Source organism: Etheostoma cragini, chromosome 18 (genome assembly GCF_013103735.1).
Source record: "Etheostoma cragini isolate CJK2018 chromosome 18, CSU_Ecrag_1.0, whole genome shotgun sequence".
In the NCBI taxonomy this organism is placed as follows: domain Eukaryota; kingdom Metazoa; phylum Chordata; class Actinopteri; order Perciformes; family Percidae; genus Etheostoma; species Etheostoma cragini.
In genome coordinates, this window is record NC_048424.1 from 7,284,174 (window position 1) to 7,307,206 (window position 23,033).

General features: G+C 39.5%; 2 protein-coding genes across 3 annotated transcripts in view; one reads left to right on the top strand and one right to left on the bottom strand.

The window, feature by feature from the left end:
- The window catches only part of sytl3 (synaptotagmin-like 3), an 8,060-nt gene extending 5,865 nt beyond the window's left edge, over positions 1–2,195 (top strand). Inside the window, exons 13-14 of one of the 2 annotated variants that reach the window (XR_004660512.1) lie at positions 651–822; positions 1,823–2,195. The gene's annotated coding sequence lies outside the window, so the exon portion shown is untranslated. Of the gene's footprint in view, positions 1–650; positions 823–1,819 lie in introns of both variants that reach the window. The other variant, XR_004660511.1, reaches the window with a different exon arrangement.
- A 1,457-nt stretch (positions 2,196–3,652) lies between these two features.
- ezrb (ezrin b) overlaps positions 3,653–23,033 on the bottom strand; it is a 32,565-nt gene continuing 13,184 nt past the window's right edge. The window contains exons 4-14 of the mRNA XM_034900920.1: positions 20,858–20,953; positions 18,260–18,534; positions 17,265–17,348; positions 17,020–17,166; positions 11,764–11,860; positions 11,054–11,217; positions 9,660–9,790; positions 8,489–8,649; positions 6,748–6,840; positions 5,936–6,190; positions 3,653–5,156 (exon numbers count right to left, since the gene is read on the bottom strand). Coding sequence (XP_034756811.1) covers positions 4,992–5,156; positions 5,936–6,190; positions 6,748–6,840; positions 8,489–8,649; positions 9,660–9,790; positions 11,054–11,217; positions 11,764–11,860; positions 17,020–17,166; positions 17,265–17,348; positions 18,260–18,534; positions 20,858–20,953 — 1,668 coding nt within the window. The 3' untranslated portion in view covers positions 3,653–4,991. The remainder of the gene's footprint in view (positions 5,157–5,935; positions 6,191–6,747; positions 6,841–8,488; positions 8,650–9,659; positions 9,791–11,053; positions 11,218–11,763; positions 11,861–17,019; positions 17,167–17,264; positions 17,349–18,259; positions 18,535–20,857; positions 20,954–23,033) is intronic.

Here is a 23,033-nt window from a genome sequence, read left to right on the forward strand (position 1 = left end):
TTTGGAAAATGGCTGCAATGAAACAAAGAGTGAAAAATTTAAAGGGGTCTGAATACTTTCCGTACCCACTGTATCATATGAATAGTACTACTGATTACTGCTCATTTTAACAACTCAATACACTGTTTAGTATTTGATCTCATAGTGTGTCATATTTTAGAAATTGAATTTGTTTTGTTTGAAAAATCTTAATCTGCAGAGGAACTCCAGCCGTCACATGAATGTAGTGGAGTAAAAAGTATAAAGTAGCATAAGATTTGAATATTCTAGCAAAGTAAAAGTACTTACAAATTATACTTAAGTATCATACTTGTGAAAATGTGCTTACCAGTAGTTACTTCCCACCACTGTTTAAAACAATGTTTAAAAGGAATTAAAAAGCACTAGAGGTCAGAAGAGCGCTGGCCACAGGGCAATGACCAACTAACTGTCCTTATCAAAGGATCCAAACACCTTCCTATTAATGCAAACACAGGTTAGAACACATGCGTCAGAGTGTAAACACACCTCATTATAGTCTCTTTTTGTGTGCAGGCCTGTGAGGTGTGGTATGTGTGTTTGGGTGTGTGTTTATAAATGCAATAAAGAGTGTAAGTATTTAATAATGCATGAGGGTGTGATATATAGATATTTGTTTGTGTTGTGTTTAGGTGTCTGACTCTGGGAGCAGGCAGAGAGCTCATCCAGACAACGCTCATTTCTAAAGGGGGAGACCGAGCCAAGCTGAGGAGCTGTGGCCCCTCCTGCCCCTCTGAGGGACCCCAGACGAGGGGCTCAAATAGACCGTGGTAACATCCTTTATCCAAGCTAACCAATGCTCTGGTAACTTGTTAACCCATTAATACTTCACATTGCCAAGTATACAGACAATGAATACATGGTTTGCAACATTATAACTCTAGTTGTAAGCAGACATAGGGACATTAGTTATTATTAACCCTTGTGTTGTCCTCCTGGGTCAAAAACAGACAAAGATTTGACATTTTCATCCCTTTTTCAGACATTTTGTTTTGTTTAGTTTTTGCTATCACCACTTAACTACCACTAGATTTACAGTACTTTTGGGAATTCATGGTCAATAACCCTCATTTACATAGAATTTTTTTTTATATTTGAGTTAAAAAAGCAGACATTATAAATTATTTTGACTAATAGTTCAGATCAGAGGAATGTAGAGTAGTACAGAGTTTAGTCAGGAATGAAAGTGATCAATTGTATTTAACAAGAGCATTGTATGGAATCCAATCAATTTTTTGTGGTAATTTGGTTAAAAAGAAGCCCATATTTCAGATATAGACATTTTTTAAAGGGATCAAATTTGACTTGAGGATAACAGAAGAGTTAATGTATTTGTCAACATCTATATTTGTGAAGCATTTGTTCAATGACTGTGTTGAGTGACTGAAAATCATTTCATTAGCGAGTAGATAACTCGCTAATAAAGGCCATTACACACTGCTAAAAAGCTCTGGGAGAAAACTAATAAGAGGATGTCTGAGTTAAGATTTTTTTGTTAAGCCTTTGTATAATGCTTATACTGTAAATGTTAAATAAATGGGGTTAGACTGTTACCAGCTGAGGCTACTTTGCAGCATTCAAAGCATCTTTCAAATTAAATTTCCTGATGTTCTATCAGAGGAGTCAAGCACCTAAACATCCATGCAAATTAAATTACTGAAAAAGACGCTGGGATGATACTTTTGACAAATGAAATTTAGAGCCACACCTGGCACTTTACAGGAAGTGGTCTGACTTATTTCAGAGTGAGCTATCCAATGTTTCCTTCTGTACAATGAAGCCTTTCTTTTCTCTGTCTAAGCAGCACGTGAAAGACATGCTCAGTCTCTGGTTTCACAGAGCCATGAGGAAGAAGAAAAGTTCCTGTGGAAGATGTGGTGATGTCACTTACATGGAATGCTCTCCTGACCCCTGTCTTCTCCGGGGTCACCATGGCAACTGGTGTTGGCTGCCCCAACAAGTGGAGTGACGTCAGCTTCCCAGTTTCTCGTCCAACGTCAGCACACAACAGCATTCAACAACAGACTCAGCACTTTACCATGTTTATGGTCCAGCATTCATATTGGGAAAAAATACTCAGTATTCATTCAGTTAACATCATGCACATTTGTTTGTAAAGAAATGTTTTGATTTATCTGTCAAACTGAATCACTTTACAATTAAAAGTATTTAAAGTGGCTATATGCAACAGTCACTTTGTGTTGATTTCAGCGGCTCCGTTGGAAAAAAGTGGTTGTGTTTTTACCACACGTTGTATTGCCCACTGTATTACCGAGTAAGTTTACCACGAGGTCATATAGCTGCGAATAATGTTTTGCTCGGACAGAAAATCGTTCAGTTACAATAAGAGAATACCTTACAGATGCATCGTTGCATTTCAAGTGTTGCATACGGTAACTTACTTTGGATGTATCATAAGCTAAACCAGGTATCATTGTAGACTTTTAATATTAATGGACAAAGCACCCATTTAGGCAACGTGCTGCAAATGCGGAAGTGCCTTAAACCCACATTCTATCTGAATTCCAGCAGGGGGCGACACATGCGATAGCAAAAGTAGATCGGTTTCTGTAGAAGTGGATTTTTTACCTCAGTAAAAGTTTTCATAAGTTTATGGTCTCAATTGCTTGTTTCAAGTCTTCTGCAGTACAGAAAGATGTTCATTGTTTTAATTATGGTCTCGATTTTACAATGGGTCATAAAGCAGGGGGTGTTTTAGGGTGTGGCTATGATGTGATTGCCAGTAAAAGTGTGTACGTAACGTGGCTCCTCCCTTTTGTCTAGAATCGTCACATCTGCAACCAGCATGGCTGCGCCCTTTATGGCAAAATCGAAGACTCATGGCAGACATGAGCAAAGACGTTAACAAAAATAGCGTTGTTTAACTGTTAGTTGTGTTTCCTGTCATTGAAGGTCATTTAGGATCCTCAGATGGAAAATTATCTAGTTTCAGAAACATTTAAATTCCCATTAAGTCTAGAGCTTGAACATTCTTATTAAATCACCACATGGTCAGAAGTATGCAGAAACATTAGCCCCGATTATTAGCTAAATGCTAACAACACGGGGAGTGTATCTAATTTATGTTCCCAAGGTCCTCTGGGCAACATAGGACCTGTAACACGTGACCGCGGTGGCTGTTTTCATCATGTGATTGTTCTGTTTTAGTTAACAACAGCTTTTTTTATACCATTTATGGTTTTTCGTTAGTTTTAGGAAATCACTAACGATTGGCTTAGAATGAGTCACGTAACACTACTAAAATGAGGAGGCAACTGCATCATGGATCGACTAAGGTCTGTAAAAAGAATAATTGAAAAAAGTAACCGTTGACTTTCTGTTTCTTATATTGGGTCATGTTATATTGCTTATAAATATGTGTCGTTATGAGCTGCTTGCACAATGAACCTACACGGTCGTTTTCTAGGTGAGGACTGTCTGGAATGTAGACCTTTGTTAAAATAAAATAATAAAAATAAATAAATCCGGGCATCCCTCCAATAGTTGAGATATTTCAGCAGTGGACCGACCTATATAGACCTATATTGCCATACCTAAAGCCACAGCACATCTACTTCAGCCCATATGCACTTTCAGTCATACAGTGAGTGTACAAAGTAAAAACACGCCGATGTGTGATCATAGACTTTTCTTTATTGCCAATTTGTCAAACACCTCATTATAAAATCCTGTTCCTATACAAAGCCCAACAGAGCTGCGTGTTTCGATGCTACTCTAGTCCATGTCCAGAGAGAGGAGAGTGTTGTTGTACGGTCTCGGTCAGGCCATTATGACCAAGCTGCAAAATAAAAACTCTTTGTAACGTCATTTCAACCCTTATTAGGTGTAACATTAAAACCATATTTTTTGTGACTATGCACCTTGGCTATGATGTGAAGACCAACTGTCTGACACTTATCCCTGCAGAGGGACAGCCAGAGAGAAAGGCCACTTAGGGAGGTAAAAGCACACAACACCTGCTCATCTCTCACTCAACAGCAACATGACACAGAACAGCGATACAATAAAAAATAAAATATATTAAACCTAAGTGTCCCAGTCAACACAGTGCTCTGAGGATGAAGACATTCCTTAGCATGCTGTGAACTGCACGGCTAAAAAAACAAAAACTAATCAAAAGTAGCTAGATAGATAGCAATCTCCCTAACTGATTTAATGGCATCCAGCTGGAGGCTTCCTACAATATAAAATAATAATTTACGGTTAAATCTCTTTAATTTAGTGATCTAAAGGAATATGTATGGAACATAAGACTGCTATTATTTTGGTCAATATATAAAACCTTACTTTAAAACATTACTTTTTTCATTATCATTAGTAGATAGCAAAAATATACAAACCAAGATAAAATACCCTTTTTAATGTCCCATATACAGTATAAATACCAAACTAGGGATGATTTAAACTACCGTATATCAATATTAAACATTTGGAAGTGTTCAAATATAATGTAAAACAAAAACAACCGTACATTTTCCTGCTTATACTGTTTTGCCCCTTTCTGAGTGGTCGCTATTAACGACAAGCTGTTCTTTTTCTTTCTACACGACAAACGACAGACATAAAAAAGAAGCAAGGCTATGATTACATATTATATGTGCACATCATGAATTAATGATAGAATTTGGCCCGTCCCACTACTTCATCACACCTCTGGATATGATTCGGTCTGAATTCTATGAAATTACAGACTTCAGAATTCATATACATAAAAAGGATCTGAAACACTAAGAAGAGAAAGGTTTTGGCACTAAGTTTTCTCTGAAGGATTTGCAAAGCTCTGCACACTCACAACAATAGCGTGTCTCTCAGTAAGTGCTGCTTATACTGCTCCAGTTAAGACTGCAACTGGGTAAACATGGGTTTGAGCGTGTTTGTGTGTGTCCATCTGTGTCGACCGAGATGTAGTGACCATTCAGAAAGGGTGAGTGGCTGAGGAACCGAAGGCTTTTTTATAAGGCCTCAAACTCGTCGATCCTCTGCTTGGTGTTGCCTGATCTGATCTGTCGCAGGGTCTTGTATTTGTCTCGGCCGGCCCGGACGTTCTCACTGTGAAGAAGGTCGTTCTGGGTATTCTTGGAATCATCCCGTGCCTGTGCCAGCTCTGAGGTCAGGGCCTGAGGGGGCAGGAGAAGGAGAGGAACCATGAGATGAAACCTCGAAAACAAATCCCACAACTAATGCACTTCTAGCATCAAATCACACCGTAGTACTACTACTGGGTCTTCCCTCCATTGTGCCCAAAATTCGCCTCGTTCACTACTCCCTATGTAAAAGACTCTATGGTGAGCCGTTCATTTTAAGACTTTTATTGTTTGGCTCATTACGTATTTGGCAGAATGTAATGTGCATGCAACACAAATACTATACATATTCACAGAACGCTCAATGGATTCATAATTGCATTATTTTCAACTGTAGAAAATTTAAGTTGTGTCAAAGTCAGAAATTGTGGTCTGTGTTTGCCGATCTGCCAAAGCACCAAGTGAGAAAACATCAATCTCAGAAACAAAAAGAACCTGGTCCCAGTATGGATAAAAGAGAGAACGCCTCCAGGCAATTTCAAGCTGGGTGCGCATCAGTAACACTCAGAAAATCCTCTGTTTCTTTTCTTGTTTCTACTTATTGGTCACTGTTAATAAACAATAGGTCCAATTGCAGGCTTGAGTAAAGTCATAATAATCAATTATTTCTTTGTGGCTGCTTTGTGACACCAGAGAAGATAAACACATTCAGCAAGGCTCAGTAATATGTGAAAAGGACTTGAATTACTTTACATTATATAGTGAGAGATATCTGTCAAAACACACAAAATAAATTAAATAAGGTCTCTGCATCAGAAGGGATGATTGAATGTGTGAGGTGTTCATTTCTGTGGTTCCGATCGTCTCCTCACCTTCAGCTGTTTCTGGACGCGCTCGTTCTTCTCAGCCTCAGTCAGGCGATCCTCCTCGTGGCGGTGGTCGTTGATGCCTTCGCTCTGCAGGTCGGCGCTGTGTGTGCTGTTGTTCTCTTCGCTGGCGTTCTCCTCGCTGTCGCTGTTTTCCTCCATGGCGTAGTACGTGGGAGGGGGTGGAGGCGGCGGGGGCACTGTCATCACCATGTGTAGCTCCTCCTTGGTCTTTATCAGATCCTCCTGGGCCTCCTGAGCCTGGAGAGAACAATCAGTTACACACAGCGACAGTCAGTTTACTCTCCTTCGTCTCTGAACTCTGGTAGAAAATCGGATTTTTTGTACATTTTCAAGTTTTAAATTTAACAGAAACATATATCAAAAGTAAAAACACTAATTTCCAACCTGTCAGAAACATATATCAAAAGTAAAAACACTAATTTCCAACCTGTCCCACATTCTGGTTTATGACTAACACCCCAAAAAAATAGACTGGGAATTTCTTATTTGAATCACTTACAATATTTTGGAAGATTGTGCTGAGATGTACATGTTATTATTTATCTTCTTTTTTTTTTTTTTTTGTTCAAAACAAACTACACTAAAAAAAAAGAGGAAAAAAATGGACTTACAACTACCTTGTTTTTTTGGATAGTTGACAGGTTAGAGAATGTGTAATAGCAGTGAAAGAGTCTAAACAAACCTAATTTAGGCCTTTTAGGCCCTGTAGAACATGTACTTGTATGCTGTACATTGACTGAAATAGCTGAATGAGCCTCAGTACACTGTAGGTTACCGTCAGTTAAAGCTCTCACCCTGAGCTGCCATGTGTCCGCCTCCTCCTCCTTGCGTTTCTTAGCCTCTTCCAGCAGGCTGATCTTGGCTGTGTGCTCTGCCAGCTCTGCAGCCTGATACAAAACAAAAGGAGAAACACTTATTTAAGGGTCCAGATTTAATACATGTAGGTGGATAAGGAAATATAAACTTTATTTAATAAGGCAGTCTCATTGAGATCAAGATCTCTTTTGCAAGAGAGGCTTAAATTCATCGAAAAGAAAGAAAACCAAACACAGCCAGATTAAACAAAAATCACATAGAGCATCATGTAAATGCTCAAACTGCACAAAGAGAGAGTCCTGCTGCTCATGTAATGTAATGCTACAAAACTAGATTAATCCACTACTGTGGATGGAAATGCAATTCTTGAGTTGGTCCATCAAGAATTTGTTTGCACCAATTCTTCAGTCAGCTGCCATTAACCACTGTAGAAGACCAGGGTGCTACGAGATGGTGTAATTACAGTAACAGAGGGCCAGTCACAGCTTAAACGAATTAAAACTATGTGGAAAACGGGAATTAAATGGGGCATTTATGTTTGTTTTCGTGTATTCATTTGAGGTTACAGTCTAATTAGATTTTATGTTTTCATCCAACACAATTTTCCCATCTCTTCAGTTTAATTTACCGATATTTTTGTGACATTTCTACTGAAGCAAGGTGTAAAATATTACATATGAAGGCAAATTACCACTCCAATGTTACTGTACTTGACCACTGCCTGTTAAAACACTGCCTTGACTGCAGAACAAACATTTTAAAGATGACCGTCTGGAACATCAGCTGAGCTAAAAATCACTATAAACAGTTTAAAGTTACTTGATTGAAGACTTGAATACAACATGGCACTAAAGGTTTAAATAAATGTATATTTGATCAATTTTGAGCAAGCATTTTAGCTTTAAAAGCATTTAAATATATCTAATAGTATGAAGGAAAAAAAAGAAAAAAGAAAAGAGGCTGACGTTTTGAGAAGAGCCTTCTGATGAAACATCATCCTTCTGATCCCCGCAATGATGGGAACAGCTCGTCTTTCACCTGATTGAACTAACCGGAGGCTCCGTATTAAAACGGTACACCTTTCAGCGTCAAGTCACTGAACAGACTCCCTATTGTTATTTGACAGGTGTTTAGCTGAAAACGTAGTCCCTCATTGAAGACACAGAGACACGGTGTACTTTTATCAGTAAGTTACGTGCTTTTTAACGTTTAAAACATGTTGATAACAAAACTCCCACACATTGTTCTCAATCACTGTCAGTGGAAGTTGCAGGGTGACTTAATCCATTGCACAAGCACCTTAATAGGGTTTGAGCATAAAGGGTGTTGAGCAGGTGTCTGTGCAATAAAACTGTGAATGTGGAGAGGGACCACAGCTTTACTGTCCAGGCTGTGAAAGGGGAACAGGGAGCAGCAGAGTCCTGTGGGTGGTCCACAGACGAGCGGCTCAGGGTGAGGGGGCGTTTGGTCTGATGTAACAGGGTGTGGTTCAGCTGGACGCTACAAAGTGGTTTTGTCTGGAACTACAGTAGCCAGGCACTGACAAAGTGCTAGCTGTAGTGAGAAATTGTTTTCATTTATTTTTTCTTGCACACAAAGTGTTAACTTTTCAGATTTTGTTCTTCAATATAAAGAAGAAGCAAAGAGACAGCCTTTTTCTATATCAGTTAAACCTGGTTTAAAGTTACTAAACAATTGCAGTGTTGTTAAAAAACTGACCAGCTGCTCCTGACTCTTCTTCTGTTCCTCAGCATGGCGGGCAAGCTCCTCTTTAGCCAGTAAGGCAGCCTGACGCTCGGCCTCAAGGCGTGCTGCCTCCTCCTCGGCTCTCCTCCGCTCCTGCTCCAGCATCATGGCTCTCTGCTGCTGGTCCTGCAGATCTGCAATAAAGAAATATAAAAGATATGAGACAAAGGAGAGAGACTGATGTCCCAGCAATAGCTCTGGGATCATGCTTTTTCCATTTAAGTGATATTATAAAACAATATCTTTCTTTTGTTATCAAAGACCAAGAACAATTCATCTCCCAACAACCTGTCAACACCTTTCAACACAATGTTTCCAGCACATCGGTTCCTACTGTAGACGTAAATCTACACAGAACACAAATGTATCGTTTTTTTAAAAAGTTTCCTAAAACAGCTCCTGAGCATTGTGGATTTTTTTTATATTTCCTAACCAAGAGTTAATAGTGTACTATTATCAGTCATTGATTAATACTGATTTGATTTACTGTGATCATTACAATCTTTGAGCATGACGGCATTTCATTTTTATTAAGTATATCAAGAATAGCATAATAATAATTAGGAGAAGACCAAACCCAGATAAAAAACTATTTACAATGTGCAAAAAGTAAATGTGTTCCGTTTTCTGTGCCGACTGAGGGGTATTCCCAGTGTTAATATTGAGATACTGTAGTAAGACAGATGATAGAGACAATGGTCTAAGAAAGCAACCACTTTCCCAATAAGGTGGAATTTAAAGCGTTTAAAAACAAACAATGAAATTCATCTGGAACATAGTTGTGAGCAGAAAACTTGTTTATCATTCTAAAAAGAAACTGACTGTTGACAAGATGAGACAAAACACAGGTAAAACTCGAAATTAAAGAGTCAAACAATCACAAATCTTTCTGGTTTTGACAATAAACAAAATATATCAAAATAGAAAATCAATATGACTAACCATCAGGTTTTGCACACACACGGATTACATCACTGCTACAGTAAATACAAGCTTATTGTTTCAGCAACAAACAAGTAACCTGCTTTCATAGCCTGTCAACACTTTCACCTATCCGCATGTACACGTTCTATTTTCACACACTCAGACACTGACCCACACACTTTGTATTCTAAAGGTTAAGTGATAAATGAGACCCTCTCACCTCTCTCTGCCTTCTTAGTCTTCTCCTCAAACTGGTAGAGCCTCATCATCAGATCGTGCTTCTCTTGCTCCATCTGCTCCTTCTCTTTCTCGATGGCCTCTCTCTTCTTCTTCTCGTTCTCCAGCTGGGCCCTGCAGATAAGACACAGCCGTCGTGAGCTGACATAGTCGATGCGTAGTTACAGCTGACAAACAACAGTCGGTGAACGCACACACGCATACACACACACACACGCACGCACGCGCACACACACACACACACACACACAAACACACAACCCCACATGATTGCATGAGCTGCTCTATTACTGCTGTTCAAAAAATGTAAAACACCTGAAGCATCTGTCATGGCCTCCCAACAGTACACTAAACTGGTGTAAAAAAAATGGTTATGTATTCAGTCCGTTTGTCTGTCTTTCAGTAGGAATATGGAAAAGTGTTGGCCCGATTTTCATGAAACTCGGTGGAAGGGTGTAGCACGGGCCTAGGAAGAACCCATCCAAGTTTGGAGCGGATCCAAATTGCGGGGATTGATAAATATTAATTTTAACTTTAAATAACATTGTAAAATAGGGCATTTGTGCTGTATTCATGTGGTGTAGGAATAATTGGAAAAATTGGTTCCTGACTTGGAAAATTCATATGAACCCCATCTCAATTCAGTTAATTGGCCTTGTATTTTCATTGTTACTTAAAATAGATTCATAAAAACGTAAATGTTTTAGTGTAACTATTAAAAAGGAAAAACTTTTGTCATGGGCCAAAAATTTCTGTTGGGGGGGCAAGATTTGCTGCACTTCGTACTACAGCTTTATTATTGATTATTCTATAACTTTTGATGCAGCAACAACCTAATGTCTCTTACAGGGTTTAATTATGTTTAATCAAGCCATCTTAAGGGACTCGTCACAAACAAACAATCTAGTAACTGTGTTTAGACGCCAGCCCAGAGCCTCTCTCACAGACCAATGTGACTACTGTGTGTGTGAACCGTAACTGTCTGCTGGTTCGCCTACTGGTATTTACTGTGTTGTCTGCCCAGCGATACATCACCGTGTTTGTACAGCTGTACGAGACAAACAGTAGTCCGACAGCTATAGCTAAGACAGGGGTCAACATCCATCTACTTTCGGTTCAGCCAATTCAGGAAGCTCATTTCCCACACTTAAAAAAGGAATGCAGTGTTATTGCCCTATGAATGGAGGTTTCACTTTACATGTTAAACTACATGAATTAAAAGGGGCTGTGAATAGTATCTGCCATTAGTAAAGCTAGTTCAGACAGCAGAGAACAAGGTCATACCACTCATAAGTGCTCTGCTGGTCTTAATCTATTTTATGGAACACCGTCTCATGGTAAAAAACAAAACAACATATTTTCTGGGAATCTGCGTACTTCTCCATCTGTTTCTGTTGCTTCTCCTCTCGTGCCTGGGCCTTCATCTGCTGCACCTCGATTGTGTCTGGCTTGCGACGACGCATGTACAGCTCGTGGTTGCCCATGCACAGCTGCAGGACGCGCTTGTTTATGCGCAGCCTCGGTGCATAAAACACAAAGTCCTTAAATTTAGAAAAGAAAAACAGACATAAGGAATTAGAAAGAGAAAAAAAGTGAACAATTACCAGGCTGAATACAAGGTTTAGCTGCCTGTTCATTGTGCTTTGCTGATAAAAGGACAAAGACTACAGTAGTGGCTCTGAGCGGGGGACATTTTTAATACAGATTGCTGCGACAACCCTTACTGAAGCAATTGCTCCGCTTATTGAGAAAGGTAAAATAGCCTGAGCTACACAGATAAGGTATATAACACTTTTAAGAGTTTGGGGCACTGCCCTGGCCATTCTGTATGCTAAATCAGACTGAGGATATGTCTAATGGTTTTTCTCTTCACCACAGAGAAACATGATGCCACAGGTAAATGGAAGCAGGGAGCCCAGGTATAGATGCACACTGAAACTTAATAGCTGGCTTTGAAAGCTTAATTTTATCTAAAGAGAAACGAGAAGTCTTAAACTGGAAAAGAGAGACTTTTAGGAGAAGTATTTCAGTGTTTAGAAATGTCAGCGTGAGTAAACCTAAACGCTGGCGGTTGAAATATTACTCACCGGAGATTTTTTGTCGATGGGCTTGATGATGAACTTCTTATCGTTGAAGGAAATGTTTCTGATCTCACTCCAGGGAAAGCCAATCTTTGGGGTCAATCTGAGGAAGTGACCATATGAACACAAATGTTTTACTGTGATACTAAACCGCTGTATGTGGACCACAATGTTAACTGGCACAACTTAACTATTTGACCCCAAAAAATATAATTCAAGAACACACAGCCATTTTCCACTGTGTCGCGTTCCGGCCGCATTCCGGTTTTGATCCGTCCTCCGCCACGCGCTATACCCCACCCCAGAGTGTCTCAGAAGCGGAGCGTCTTGCTGCCAGACTTGGAGATTTCTTAGTCTGTAGGTTAGTCTGTAAAGTACTTTACAGAACAATCACATATTTATTAAACTAGTATCTACCTTTCACTCCAAGTACTCTTCCAGTTAAACTCCATGCCTTCTCTTTTCTGGTGTTGTCCTGATAAAAAGGATCTGTGATGTGGTATTACGTTTTTCCACCTCCAAGATGAATCTCTCGTTGTCCGTGTTGTTGTAGAGGTGTACTGTATACGGTATTGAGGATGCGTTTTGATAAATTGACTAGATACTCTCGACGTTTCACTTCTGGACTGGATGTCTGAATGGCCTGGCGGCTCACGTGAAAATGGACCTGACGCGTATCTTTAGCGGAGCGCAGAGCCGCTTCCCACATGCTTCGGGGATGCGCGGTGGCGCTGCTAGCGGGATATCAAGCATTGATATTAAGCATTTGCTGGCGGGGCCCGCCTCCAGAACTCAGCGCAGACCCACCTGTTGGTAAATACCGTTAACCCTGAGATTATTTGCAATAGCGCAATGTAAATGTTCACTATGTGGACCACTCACAACTGTACATATTGATAGTCCCCAATGATCCCAACAGTGCCTTAAAAATGTTGGAGTTTGCGTACAATGACTATTTTAAATTAAAATAATGACATAACTGAAATTATAGTTTTTATGTATATTAATATATTTTTTGCCTGAGAAATACTGCACATGTTAGACTATATCTTACTCTTATATACTTTTTGATGTAAAGAAACTGAATCATGATTTGGGTTTTCTCTCTGGACTGTTGTTATTTTTAAAGCCAAAAATGCTAAATGTCTGGTTCCAGCTTCTCAAATAAGAGAATCCCCTGCTACATACTGTTGTGTTGGAATAAAGGCTGGATTTCTGTATCCACTGTTAGAGTATGAGGTAAGACTCTGGGGTGTGGCTTGCCATTCTATTGAGCCACACAAACTGTATTGTGCTGAATGAAATTGGCATCCGTTCAAAGTAGCACCTTAAACATTGACAAGTCGATAGTATTGAAATCTGGAAAGGCAGACATCCACCTCACAGCGAAACTCTGCTGTGAAACCGTACTGCCTGAACTGGAAATTCACTCAATTACTGACCCTGACACATACCTGTGGAATTGAGAGAACAAATTTAGTGATTGAATAATTCTATCAAATAACTCTCACCATTTATGAAGCGGTGCTTTATCAATGGATTCATGTTTGTACAAAATATTGTTGTGGTGATGCGGTTTATAAAATCTTGCTGCCAGCTTACAGTGATTTAGAAAAGCAAAAATACACTGTGGGTGGTGAAAATCTAGCTGAATTTCATTGGTAAGTCTCTGAACTTCTGTGGCATGTACAGTATAATGTGTAATGTCTGAGAATAAACATGTTGGTAACTATGTTGGTAAGTATTTGACAGCAATGGCTTGTGAAACATGTCAAAAAACACGGGTGATAAAAAATATCTACTTTGGTTCAGGTACTGTTTAAACCTGGGTAGATTGACCTTTTGAATTATAATTACAAAAAGTAAAACTAACAAATATTTCCAATATCAATTAATGTTGATTTTTTTCTCAATTATTCCATCAATCGTTTGGGCTATAAAATTTCAACAATAGTGGAATATGCCTGAAATAATGTCCTAAACCCAAAGTGTGTCAAAAATTTAGCTATCTATTTAGCTAACTATTACACAAGACAAATAAAAGCTGCCAAACCTCACATTTGAGAAGCTGAAACATATGTGTGTTTGCCATTTTTCTAGAAAGAAATTAGGATTAATTAATAATCAAAATAGTTGCAGATGCAGAAAGCAGCCAGTTTAGGACTGCACAACATTTTAATGACGATCACAATTTTGGCTTCCCACGATCAAATTTGCGTGATCAAGCAATATTTTAAATTCCGTTCATGGAATGCTCCAGGTTTTTTTGTTGCAAAGCCAATCTATCGCTTCATAAACCAGTCTGATCATGTGCCAATCAGAGTTATTCCCTCGCCGCGCAGCTTAGTTTCTAGATGTAGACAGACACAGAGGACAGAGTAACGGAGGAAAATTCCACAACAGATAGCAGTGGGCCATATGTCGGTCACAAGGTTTACCAGTTTACCAGAAAACACAACATTGTGTCCCGTCTGTGTTGTTTTTCCAGACAACAGCGGTGACCAGTGCTAGTTAGTGTCTGTTAGCTCACAGGGCTCTAGGGTGCGACTAACATTTTTCCTAGGTCGCACCGATGCACTCAATGTCCTTGCATCTGCTGCCTCTCCACAAACAAAGCAATGTTGTTTATATCAATATGGTTTAATTTTGCGTTACATAACCCCTTTCTTCTGTAAAGCCGTGCCTGTGATTCGATCTCTCCTCTTACTCTCTGCGCCGCCCCGCCCCCATTCACTCACACACGGCTCCCAGCAACACGTAGAGACACAGCCTCGATCCACACTTCTGACATATATTTGTCCACAGTTTTAATTGTTATTAACACAGCTGTATATTGTTGCATGAGGGGCAAACCTGTATTTGTACCAGTGTTTCCGCTGGTAACTCTGCTATTGCGGCGGCCACAGCAAAAAACACAGAAGAAGTTATTGAATGCAACTGACTTCAGTTCATAGAGTAATAGCGTGTGAGACGGAGACTGCTGGACCTGGGCAAGCGATGTGACCCATGGCCAGGATATCATAGGTCATAAAAATGCAGCACAGTGACGATACAGACATTTTATGCATACGTGTGTAACTCCGCTGACCCGCCAGTCGACCCGTGCAGGACCCATAATGAGTCAGCCGTCACTCTGTGAGTAGCGTACGTCCATCACACTCCCCCCTCTCTACCTAGCTCTTTTAATCAGTTATTTTTTAAAACAAGTGAAGGCGCTTTCTCAGATACATTTCTTGTAAAAATATATCCTAGGCTATCTATTTTCAGATAATTTTGTGATAATAATTGTGTTGCAGCTGTATGTACAACATACAACTTCAACATAAGAGGAATGTAGCACAATATGGATGTGAAAGCAGTTATAAATAGCCTATGTGACAATACATTTTTTTTGGTTAAAATCAACAAATAATCATGAGAATTAATAGTGATCTTAATACCGATCAAAATAATCGTGATTATTTTGGCCATAATCGTGCTGCCCTAGGCCACTGTGTCAAAGAAACATGAATGAAACATGTTTGAGAATCAGTAAATCTGATTTCTGACTAGTAGTACTGGGTGTTTGAGTAGATCGTTGCTGAGACAAAACCTTAGATCAAGAGAACGTCAAAAACTCAGTCCTATAAAATTAGCAGTGTTCAGATTAGCAGAACAGGAGAGCCTAAGCAGATAAACCAGCCCCAGACTGTGCCTCAGCAAAGCCTTAGCTGCACTACTGCATTGTAGGCCAAATGCCCTCATTGGAGAGACCGTGTTGTAGGTTAGCCACACATTCTTAAGTGCAGCACAGCTTGAAAAACCAGTCGGCATAGCCATGGTAACAGCAGAGGGCACCATGGAGGACAGGCATTTCTTTGCTGATCCCAGGGATCACATAAAGAGACAGACTCACAGGGACACAAGGACCCGGCATGTTCTTAAACAGTGTGCTTCTCACTCTTGTGAGAGGTTTTGTACCACAGTTAAAAAATAATAAGGCTAAATGAGCAACTGAATGAACTTTAACGCAACTGCAGTTAAAGTAATTGAATCATTCAGACTCCTTGAGCTGACATAAGACAAAAACTGATATCTAAAGCTTGTAAAGTAATTAGAGGCCTGATATGCTAAACTTTGTCACTCCATCCCCAACTTTCTCTATTCAGACAAAGTAGACCCCAGTGATTTCAATAGACGCTGGCATTAAAGCTCACACAGCTCGCAGTTCAATATGAGAAGAGCTTCAATTTGAAAGTGAAGAACAACTTAAGTCAGAGCAGAGCGTGACTGGAAAGATTTCCAGCACAGGTTCAGTGGCTGAAAGGCACCATGGATGAAGTGCTCCTTTAACACACTTCACTCCAGTAGCCCCACAGACAAGGAACCAGCCACAGGGGATCTCACAAGTCATTTCACCAAATAGAGGGTGATTACCTCCTAATCTGCCCTATAAACAAACAATGACAGTGACAATCACAACAACAACCAGGCTGGATTCTGGTAACACCCTTCCACATGTAGCAAAAAAGTAGTCTTTTGAAGCACAATGCCAGAGGAAGAATAATCGAAACAAACAAATACAAAAGAGGGTAAAAAGGAGAACTGTGTACTGAATAACTACAGAAATGGACCTGGACATGTCTGAGGTTAAAGCCAGCAATAAGTCAGGGGAAAATAAAACTGGACTCATGGGAAAAATGAACAAATAAGGTCTGAAAATTTATAGAAGGGATTTTATTTTTGTATTTTATTCCTCTTTAGTAAAAAAGACAAACGATGTGCTTCAAGCGGATGTTTCTGTAATTCAGCAGGCCGTAGAGTAGTAATTGTACCCCTACATAAGTAGAGAACAAAATGCGCCATATTTATCCTATAGAGACTATGATGCACACCCAAATGTATGCCGCAAAGACATAAGATCTAAACAATGTCATGTGATTTCTGTACAAGAACCTCAAGATAAAAAAGATAATTTCAGCACAAATTTTCAAATGTGACTCCCCCCCCCCCCCCCCCCCCCCCCCCAAAAAGAAATCTGATTTAATATAATAAAGAGACATAAAACGAAACTGCTGAATTTGAGATACTCATCTTAAAGTCTGTATCAATTTTGCCTTCATTACTATTCCTGCCATACTGTCTGCAGTGAAAAAGGAATAGGGATTAAGGAGAGACATGGACCTGGCCCGGCCAGTTTAGCTCCGGTTCACAGTGTAGCAGCAGGCAAAAGCAGACACAACAGATACTAACAGCAGGATGGTTAAAAAATGCAGTGCTTACTTGTCCTCCTTCTCATAAATGTTGAGTCCCAGGGCGTCCACTCCCAGCCACAGCTCTGTTCCCTTCTTGTTCTTGATGTCGAAGTAGTTGACACCGTACATCTCCAGGTCCTGGGCAATCTTCAGGTACTCCAGCATAGCATCCTCCCTGCAAGAATGGACAGACGACAACATTATGTTATTATTTAAACGTAATCTTAATAACTCAATGAGTGAGATTATATGAAAACAAACACACACACTCACTTTAACATTCCACGGTGCTCCTCATGCCACACTTGAATCCTCTCCTCCCACTGCTCTCTGGATAACTTGTGCTGCTCCATGACTCTGCAGAAAGAGAAAAGAAAGCAACAAAGATCAGCTTCATCTCCACATAGAGCCCACTAAGAGGAAAGACAATCTGATATGATAAAGTGATGTGGTCACGCAAGCTTTGCATTGTGCAAAGTCCGACTTTGTGTGTATGTTTTAACTTGTCTGCATTAGGGTTGGTACTGCTGACTTTGATCTCACTGTGACTTGCTGTGCGCCAGACTTAGAGGAAAGGCATAACAGGGTGTGTGCTGCTGGCATTCCAGCAGTGCACTGCTACTTCAAGTCTAGGTTGGTGCATTCTGTGCACCATCAGACACCCATCGAAGCCTGAATGAAGACGTTCCTTTGAAAAATAATGCACTTTTATCTGCCTTGAAATCAAACTTAAAGCAAAACATTGATATCTTCGACTGCCACCCAGCAGGTATCCAGGCTGCTCCAAAGCAATGCCGCTGTGACAACCTCAGGATCCATAGGTAAGACACAAATTCGCTTTGTTGCTGTACTACATCCAAGCCATCAGAAAAGCTCCCTGAATCAAAGCCATCCATTTTAAAAGAGCTTGAAAATTTGACTTTTTAAACTCTTGTTTTTAACCAGTCGCACACCAAAATCATTACCTGCTTCAACCATGAAAATACCACGAGAACGCAGCCACTCTCTTGGCCCACTGTAATGTTCTACTTGACTCTGCTTTATGGTCTGTGTCATGACCACTGATGTATTAAAGCTTTTATCTTCCTCTTGTGGCAGGTTCAACCAGTGTTGAATGCAGCTCTTGCACGCAACAAAAACTGACAAGCCTAATTGCTTTGGGATAATAAGCCAAGTGTATTACTTTGTAGCATCTTGCCTTTTGATCTAGTTATCAATACAACAGAGTTTGATTTTCTGCTCATTTTGAATCTACTGGCACATCTCACCTGTTTGGCAGTAGGCGTTCAGACAGCAGGTATCCAGGCTGGTTGACTTCTTTGTTGTAGTCTCCAAACTTGGCCTGAACGGAGTAGGAGGCAAGCAGCACGGCTGTCTCTGGTGGACAGTAAACCTCGTCGCTCAGGATGCCCTCCTTCACCTGTAGAAAGAAAAGCTTCTGGGTGATGTCCTGGATCAGCTCCTCAGACACATCCTCCGGGAAGAACTTGGCCCGAAACTTGAACTGCAATGGGTTTTCCTTCTTAACGTCCTGGGACGACACCTGTAGAGCAATTACACAACATACTGTGGTTAAGGAACATCCAGTATCAAAGAATTACAAAAAACGTAGAGTAAAAACTGTAATTCGCCATCTCTAAGAAGTCTTTTTTGACTGACTATTTGTTGTTCTGGAGCGGTGACTTTCATGGTGAATGCACTGGTTGCTTGGCAGCAGGCCCTGTTGGACAGAGCCAAGCTAGCGGTTTCTCCTTTATCAGCTCTTCTCCTCCACATTATATTTACCAAACAGACTTGACAGAGTCATCTTCTCAGTATTTTCACATTTTTTGTAGAATTTCAACCATCTAGAAAAGCTGGATTGTACTAAATGGAGTATTATCATTTGTACGGTATATCAAGACTTTGTTTTTCTTAAATTTGAGAGCCAGGATATGATCATCTGGGATTCATTATGGTTTAAATATAAATCAGTAAATGGTTTTTACATTATGACTCTTTCAAACCTGTAAACTGTTATTTGCTACAAAAGAATCAAATTCAGCATACATAAATAAACATAAATAAATAAATACTGTGTCAATGTTTAATACATTAGGAAATGGCTTACAGTTCTGCAGTTATATGGGTGCACTGCCCTCACTAACAGGGGATCTACCATCCTCATTTAGTAGAAATACCCTTTAATAACTCAACTAGAGTCCATGTTTACACAATGTGCCTCTTCCTCTAATTTCAAAACAGGAACCAAATGGTTTGATGGAAAGAATGGGGCTGAGAATATTCCAGTTTGAGCGAAGCATTGTCCTAAAGAGCTGCAGCGCAGTGTCAGCACACAGTGTACAGTTTGCTGCTGCTGACTGAGCCAAGCATATCCCTTTCTCTCTCAGTGACCCTTGCAAATGCAAAGTGCAAATTTGCTTTGCAGTTTCTCGAGACAAGTTAGCATGGTTTCCTGCATTTGTTTCTTAATGTATTCACTATATGTTTACATTCTGTAGTTAATGGTGCACTATTAAGCACAGTAGCCAGTAGAGTCTAGTGTCTATTTGAGAGGGTACTCCAACAATTAAGCATGGCACTGCTTTCACATTGTCAAACTCAAGATGGAAAGTAAAAAAAAGAAAGAAAAAAAACAGGATCAATATTGATGTAGCAAAACCCCCACATCTCGTCTTTATCATTGCATGTGTCTTCTTTTGGTGCCTACATTATCCACAATGCAACTTGACTGCAGTTTTGCCAAAAGACTCAGGTGTTAGAGCAACAAATGTAGCCTCAAGCTGCTAGCATGTAGCAGAGATGAGGACCGGACTGGTCTATTGAGCTCAATTCTTTCTCCACTAACTGTAAACGTCTTCTTCAAACTTATAGTCTTCAGACCCAAAAGACGATGACTTGACTGACATTACTTTAGTAATTATTTTAGTCTATCCGATTTTGTGCAGCTCTGTCTGGAGCCACAAAAGTTTTTATACATTATTTTTGACATGTGAAATTTGTACTTTCTAAGACTTGTAAACAGACCTTGATGTGTAAAGGTTTTCTAGAAATGAATAATACAGAACTGGTCTAAAAGTCTGCTGGGGTTGGTAGATCATTTAGAAATTACTACAAAAACAATCTTAAACATCGGTAACTCTATTTATTTGCAAACATCACTTGATTCCTCTGGTTGAGTTACATTTTGCATAACAGATTACACCAGTTTGATTATGGGCAGCTTTAGGAGTAACAGTTAGTAAAGTTACAGTAACCTGTGTTTACTTAGGGACAACAGAGAAGAACCAAAGCAGTTCTGGTTCACAAAGAGTTCATTCTCTTGTCAAATAATCCACCTCCAGCTGATTACATGTGGTGCTCTGACCACCTGGCAGACAGAAACCAGAAAAAAAAATGAGCTGCCATGTCAAAAGTGGAACCACAAAACAGCATGTGAATATATTCATATTGTATTACGGTGGCTACTGATTGACTAAAAGCAAACATTGGAGTTCAAAGAAAGAATGCATCCTTTCTCTATTGTTTTATATATTTGACTCCACAGGAAGTAAAAAAAAAAACCTGGGTGAAATGACCATGAACAGTAGGTAGCAGGTACCAGGATATGCAAGAAATTATTCTACTTATATTATGAAATAACAAGCATGACAGTATAATAGCACTGTGTTGTCTCATTAACAGTATAAATTACAGTATTTACTATTACAATGATCCATGACTAAATGATGAAGCTTTGATAAACACTGGAAACATTTTTCCTCCAATCCGAAAGATCTATTAATCTTAATAATTTGAGCATTTAAAATATGGATTAGAGGGTTATTATGAGACAAAATCAAACATATTTTCAAGATGGATCTTACCTTTTTGTCTAGTTTAAGCCAAGTGTAGTAACCTTTGCCATCCATATACTGAAGTCCGAAGTACCAGACCTCACGTAAGCCAATGGTTTTCACCACCTGCACAGAAAACCAATGAGCAATTCATAAGTTGTTTGGTCAATGAAAGGTAAAAAAAAAAGAGAGCTGAAGTTCAAGAGGTATCGCGCATGCGAATAAGAAACTAAGCAACAGAGGAAGTTTTTCCTCGCCAATGTCGCACTGTTGCTTGCTCTGTAGGAAAATACTAGAATTGTTGGGTCCTTGTAAATTCTGGAGTGTGGTCTAGACCTACTCTATCTGTAAAGTGTCTTGAGATAACGCTTGTTATGAATTGATACTATAAATAAATTTGAATTGAACTGAATTGGCCTCTTGAACTTTTGACCTGCTGCAGTCGGCATCTCTGCTCTCCTGGCTCCACTGTGGTGTCAGGTTAAAGCCCGTTTCTACATAGTCATTACTAAAGACAGAACAACGGCAAATCATTTTTTTTCCGGAAAAAATACATTTTGGAATATTGAATTGTATAAGTTTGACAATCAACTAACATGGACTTCACCGGAAAACACGAAATAAACAGATGTATGGATTAACAACTTCTATGCTTTTCACATCTACTGCAGTCAGATTCGTTTTGTTCACTCGTAAGGAAGCACTGCACATGGGTAGGCACTTGTAATGATATTATGAACACGTTTAGAGGCTAAAAACATGTTTAAAACTTGCCCTGTTTAAGCCTGTTGGGTGCTAAATCTAGCAGGGTTATAACACGGTGTAAGCAGCAACGATTGTTTTCGTTTTTGTTGCTACCGACAGCACTCCAAATTTCCAAACAACAGAGTTTCGTGTTGAAATCAACCGGAATTCTCCTTTAAGGTGACATACTTAGGTAGGTTAATCTGGTGAACCACCCTCATAGTATTACACATTCCCAGGACCAAGTATGGTCTTGGCTACGGTAGTGATACAAACAGTCAACTTATATTAGGGCAAATAAAAGTACACTCAAAAACACTGAATGTTGATTGTCTGAAGCAAGTTAGCAAACCTTGTAGTACTGAGAGTAGTCTTCAAATTGGCACTAAGACTGGAACTAACAAATTCTTTCAATATCAAATCAATTGGGCGATTACTGTCTTGATTCATCTATTAAATGTTTAGTCTGTAAAATGTAAGAAAAAAGGGTGAGATGTGTTTTTCTAAATTCCAAAGTACTTGTTCTGTTTGACCAAAAGCCCATAATTCAATACTATTTGTATTTCTATCATGTAAGATGAAGAAAAAAAGTAAATCTTCACAACTGACAAGCTGGAGCTTAAATAGACAATTATCAGTTATTAGTATCAATTATCATTAAACGTTTGCAGATAAAAAGGTTCTTTCAATCTGCATTTTGATTAAACCATTTCAGCTCTAACGGTCAACTATACCAGTAATGATTCTTCAGCTATTTGAGCCCGGAGGCTTTGATTGAAGATCAAAATCTACATTCAGCTAATCTAGTGAGCCAAGTGAAGTCAGCCAACATAATAACTTATTAAAGCAATATCAGCATGTTTTATTTTGGGTAATACCTAGTAATGGTTTTAAGTTTTTACACTTTGCTAAATTAAGAGGGTTTTCTCACATCTCTCGGTCTGTTGCAATATGCAGCAGACAAGAGCACGGCGAGGGCTGGTCTCTAACAAAGTGGTCCTATTGTGTCACCAGTGAGGAGAAGTGATACTGTATAACTGCATTACCAGCTTCCTGTCTCTGACTCAAGGAACAGACTGAGAAGGCTGGAGCAAGACGGGGGGAGTCTGCTGTTACTTTCTGGCAAAACTGCAACAGCTAAAACTCCTCATTATTAACATCTAAAAGGCAGATTATGAGCCGGTTTTAATTTCAATTGAACTGGAAATGCTTAAAAGAGTTTTATAGATCAGCAATATGAAGTTTTTTTCCCCACCCATTTTTGACTGTGCAGCTGATGTGTAAAGTGAAAACCCAGTTATAGAAATGGAATAATCACTTGTGCTGCAAGACGAGTTGCCATTTTCCACTGTGCTTCAAGGAAAACCCTCAATGACCAGAGGCTCTTTATGGCCTTCAGAGAGGCGGAGACATTTTCCAACAGCACTGTGTTGATATTAGTGTTTTTGTGTGCATGCCATTA